This window comes from Girardinichthys multiradiatus, chromosome 6 (genome assembly GCF_021462225.1).
Source record: "Girardinichthys multiradiatus isolate DD_20200921_A chromosome 6, DD_fGirMul_XY1, whole genome shotgun sequence".
Taxonomy (NCBI): Eukaryota; Metazoa; Chordata; class Actinopteri; order Cyprinodontiformes; family Goodeidae; genus Girardinichthys; species Girardinichthys multiradiatus.
In genome coordinates, this window is record NC_061799.1 from 42,226,183 (window position 1) to 42,231,496 (window position 5,314).

The following is a 5,314-nucleotide window of genomic DNA, read 5'->3' on the forward strand; positions in this document are numbered from 1 at the left end:
AAGTTGGATACAGTTGACTGCAAAAGTTTGCGTGGTTGTCTGCTCATTCTTTACAGACAGGCAGACTGACAGAGGCTGACAAAAACATAACCTCCTTGGCAGTGGTAATAAACAACCTCAGATTAGATGTCTCTGATTGGTGGGCCCTACAGTGGCGAAACTTGTAATAAACTATGATCACAAGGCCCAGCCACTTGGATACATTATAAGTTCTGTTGGTTTTACTGTCATTCATGACAAATGTCCTCATAGATTTAGTATTGCAAAGCTTGCTTTAAAGTTCTAGATGGCATACCATTCATGGCAAACCAAGCTGACACGGTCCTATATCTGCCTAGCAACAGAGCAGAATGAATCCTGATAGGATTAAAACTGGCTGATTTCAAGGAGCATGATCTGACATAGCCTACACGTCATGGCTGATTTGCTGTGGTTCCCAATTCATGAGAGTAACCCATTCTTTCACAAATGTTCATAGAAACAATCTGCATACCAACTGAGGTTAAAATACGTGAATGGTTGCTGGTGTTTTAACCTGGTGCTGAACCATCTGAAGGACATCATAGGGCCCCTGCAGGACCCCTTGCCCCCCTAGGCACAGGTAGGCGGATGATGCAGTCAGTTTTGGACTATGCTACATCTTGCACCATGTGGAGTCTCCAGGGACGTATGCCAAGATCCTGTTCGGCTCGGCCTTCAACACTTCAACACCCGCTACATTGACAGTTTCTTCTCCCTGCATGTCTCTATGATGAACACATTCAGAGAGCAATAAGGAACTGAAGTCAAATTTCTTGTATATGTGTGTAAGGTTGGCCAATAAAGTTTATTCTGATACTGAATTCAATTATCTCAATGGGTGATTGAATACTTTGGAAAATATAGTGAATGGACAAAAACACTCAAATTGACAAATAATCAAACAAATAAGACATTTATTTAGGGTAATCAAAATTTTAAGACATTTATAACTAACATCAATGAAGATGTCATAGACTTCTGCAGTAGCACCTGTGGGAGGTTCCCCTCCGATCACTAACATTTTGAAATCATGTAACAACACAACCTTCCTGTAGGGGGCAGTATGCCATCACCAACAGAGTTAAACAGTGAAGAAACATGACAGCTTTATTGTGAAGTTTCTCCTCCTAAAAATCAACAAGACATGAAATCAGCTCAAGTCCACAATGAGACAATATTTGTTGTCTCCTGTGAGTCAGGACTCAACAAAATGTGTTCAAACAAGAAGGTGATCAAAGAACTGGTTTCACTCTTTTCAATCTGGTGAACAATTGGTTAAGGTTAATTCAAAGCCTCTCCTGATCAAAAGCAATTAATTAAAAAAATAGTTTTTTTAACAGTTAGCTGTTTTAATGATACATTTTGGGACATTAAAAGAAAAAAAATATCAATGTGAAATTCTGAATAAAATGATTTCTGGGCTGTACTTAATAATAAAGACGATTATTTAAGAAAACAAATGTGACAGAGTATGTAGTGAAAATTGTCTATCTGGGTTTACAGAACTCAGCAGAGAGCGCAGTATTATACATCCTAAGTCCAGCAAGTAGCGGCTGAGTGAATGTGGTCTGGACTCTGTGGAGGAGAGTCATGGTTTCAGAGATGCTGTAGAAGGACAGAAGACCTGCTCTGTGATCCAGGTACACTCCTACTCTGGAGGAACCAGGACCTGAGATATGGGTTTTGGTATTGTTGTACCAAAATGAATTACCATTTACTTCAAAAAGTAAAGCCCAAGATTTGTCATTATGTCCAAATCCACATTCAATGCCACCTTCTGCTCTGCTGATGTTCTTGTATGCGACTGCTACAGAAACTCCCCTCCCTCTCCACTCCACCTCCCAGTAACAACGTCCAGTCAGACTCTCGTCACTCAGAACTTGAAACCATTCAGTGAACCGGTCTGGGTGACTATGATGACTTTGTTGATTATATGTAAATGTTACCTTCCTGTTCCCCGATGATAGTACCAGCTGTGGGTGTGCAGTGTTTGGATCCAGCGTGATTTCACGACAATATGTTAAGAAGTCAGCTCTGGTCTTTGGTTCTGGTTCTGACTGTAAAATATATGGATCAGTATATAGTCCAATGTCAAACCATATCGGATTCTCTGTTCCCTCTGCTGAAGACAAGATGTTCTGCTGGAGGTTCTTGATGGGCTCCACCAGGATGTGATTCTCTAGGAGAGATAACACTTCATAATGAGGCTGAAGATGTTTCTCACAGTAAGAGGCCAGACAGACTAAACAGGACTTGATGGCTTTCAGTTTTCCTCCAATGCAGAAATCACAGGCCACATCTTCAGGTACATCATAGCAGTGATTTGCAGGAGTGTCTTGGAGTCCAGTCTTCTTCATCTGCTCCACTACTCCTGCTAAGATTATGCTTTTCTCCAGGACAGGCCTTGGTGTGAAAGTTTTTCTGCACTGAGGGCAGCTGTGGATTCCTTTCTGATCCTCTTCATCCCAGAAGCTTCTAATACAGTTCATACAGTAGCTGTGTCCACAGGGAATAGTCACCGGATCCTTCAGTAGATCCAGACAGATCGAACAGGAGAAGGTTTCTTGGTCTACCTGAACTGCCTGTTCTGCCATTTCACCTCCCTGTCAGTTTCATGTCCTTTAAACATAAATTGAGCTCTGAGCAGAAAGTCTTTTTTCTGTACAGAGAATGTTGTCTATCAGCTTTTAACATGCGCCTTATGTTGGTTACACCCACTGGTACATCTGAAGGGGAGGAAACAAAGAAATATGTGAACAGACTGGATCTACTGTGACATGAGGAAGACAAGGGGGAGTACCACTGCTGTTACAGTCAGAGGAATTATTTTAAGGAAAAATATATGAGAGTGTGTGCATACTGGTTTGTGCTGTGTCTGTGTTGCCCTGTGATGGACTGGTGATCTGTCCAGGATGTACCCCGCCTCTCATCCAATAACTGCTGGAGATAGGCACCAGCCCTTGAAAAGCTGATTTTGTCAGATTTTACTTTTATTCATACAGGAAATCACACTGAGACAATGTCTACTTTTCAAGAGAGGCCTATTTCAAACAGACAACAAAGAAGTAGGGTGATCTGTAATTATCTGTGTTACACCATTTTGGTGAAAGTAGTGAATAACACCTGAAGTAAAAAGTATTATCCAGTGGTTTTCTTTCCTAAACCTTTAACCTTTTATGAGTTTAATGTCTATGTTTCTGGTTCTGGTTAAAATTGTTTTGAATGGACTGACCGGTGCAGAAATTGATCTTCTGTTGAGCTCTGAGAAACTGAAAGTAATGAATGAGTTGGAAGGAGGAATGCAACTGTATTGTTTACGTGACAGAAAGGATGAGAGATATGTTGGCAGAAGACCAACTATGGATCTATAAAACCACTGCAAACAGCTCTGTGTTGCTGAAGGTTTCCTGGAAAGGAACCTCAAAAATACAAAACAGAGGCTGTGACTCTGCAAAGAAATATTCAGCTAGTCCGAATTTGTAAGAGGTGGTTCTGAGGACCCGAAATTCCAGTCAGACAGATAAAATTCAAAAGATTTATTAAAAGCTCTGAGTGACGCTCAGCAGGAAACCACCACCAGAGGCAGGCTCAGGAACCTCCAAGGACAGACAAATAGGTTAGTGGCTGGACAGAAGACTGATCAAAATAAATTCAGAAGTAAAGCCACTGACCTTTTCAGAATCCGTATGGGAAATACCGAAGGTGAATTTCGGCTCCTCAGTGCAGTGGTTAGGTGATGTCACACGGGCTCTAAGGTTTGCAAACCCAGTGAACAGGGAGAGTGCTGTGGTCAGGGGGCAAGAATTGGGTCAGATCCGGGGAAGCAATAACAGGCGACAGGATCCGAAGGAGAGGCAGGGAGTGGTAGTCAGGAGACAGAATCAAGGTTGGTGTCCAGGATCCAGAAGCTAGTGATGTATCCAATGTGGGCAAGGCAGAGCAGAGAAATCAGAGGGGCAAAAACAAGATCAAGATCAGGCAAGGAAGGAACGCTGGACATTTACTCACATGGTGGCTTTCGATAATCTGGCGCTGTTTGTCAGCTTGCTGCTTCTAAAGCCAGGTGAACAGGTGAAGCGGGAGAGACAATTAGGGAGCTGGCAGGGAAGGAGCAGGTGAAAACAATCCACATCATGGCTTGAGCAGCAGACAGACAGAAATGATGCAGACAAACAGCCCAGAATCATGAGAGTACCCCCTCTTCAATGTCCGGCTCCTGAGGGACCGCCAGGCTGATCAGGGTGTTACCTGTGAAAGGTCCTGATGAGGCTGCTGTCGATGATGAAGCGAGCCGGAATCCAGGAGCGCTCCTCAGGTCCATAACCCTCCCAGTCCATCAGATATTGAAAACCCCGGCCTCTACTCCTAGACAGGTGAATGTGACACACCGTGTAGACAGGCTCACCATCCGGGAGCCAGGTGGGTGGAGGGGGCCTGGAGGAGAGTTCCAGGTGGGACTTGATGTAGGGGTTGACCCGGGACACATGAAACGTAGGGTGGATTCTCATGGAGCGAGGTAGCTGTAGGCGGACTGCCACCGGGTTCACCACTTTGGATATGGGGAACGGACCCACAAAACGAGGTGCCAACTTCTTGCTCTCCACTCCCAGGGGGAGATCTTTGGTGGAGAGCCAAACCTTTTGTCCCACTTGGTATGTTGGGGCAGGAGTGCGTCGGCGATTAGCAGCTTTGGCTTGCAGTCGTCTTTCTTCAGGCTTTTCTCTATATGCGTTGGCACCTCATGGTAGAAGCATTAGCAGATGGGACCTTGGCTTCCCTTTCTTGGAGGGTGGATGTAAAAAGGGCTATACAAATAAAATAAATTAAAATGAAACCAAAAATGGTCTCTGAAAGCATGACTCTCCACAGAGGCGTACAGAGCACATTCACTCAGGTTCTACAAGCTGGGTTCTGGCTTTACTTAATTGGACAGTTGGTTGAGTCGTGTAGAGTCAGAAAAACCGAGTTTAATTAGTCAATTAGTTTTGTTTCTTTTGTTTTTTAAAGTGACATTCATCACCAAATCTGAAGATCAACACCTGAAAAGTTGATTTTATGACTTTCACAGGATCACTGTGCATCTGTTGGTGATGGCATGCTGCCACCTACAGGGAGATTGTATTATTACATGATATGGAGCTAAGGTGTGTAGAGGTTAGGTTCTGATGGTTGATGCTACTGTAGTAAATGAAACCAACATGAATAAAAATGTTTGCCATATAAATTTGCTCCTAAATAGTATCAGTGTTAAGAAAATTACTGTTACTGTAAATCCTGTATTCAGCCCCCCTGA

General features: G+C 43.4%; 1 protein-coding gene across 2 annotated transcripts; it reads right to left on the reverse strand.

Annotated features, from left to right (window-relative positions):
* Positions 1-918: 918 nt before the first annotated feature.
* LOC124869576 (tripartite motif-containing protein 16-like) lies at positions 919-5,071 on the reverse strand. 2 transcript variants are annotated; one of them, XM_047367512.1, is made up of 4 exons: positions 4,270-5,071; positions 4,030-4,074; positions 3,693-3,929; positions 919-2,747 (listed from the first exon to the last, which is right to left on the reverse strand). In XM_047367512.1, the coding sequence occupies exon 4, from the start codon at positions 2,613-2,615 to the stop codon at positions 1,509-1,511; it is 1,107 nt and encodes a 368-aa protein (XP_047223468.1). In that variant the 5' UTR covers positions 2,616-2,747; positions 3,693-3,929; positions 4,030-4,074; positions 4,270-5,071; the 3' UTR covers positions 919-1,508. The 2 variants fall into 2 exon arrangements, with proteins under 2 accessions (XP_047223468.1, XP_047223469.1); XM_047367513.1 differs by having other exon boundaries at positions 4,030-4,118.
* Between the last annotated feature and the right edge of the window lie 243 nt (positions 5,072-5,314).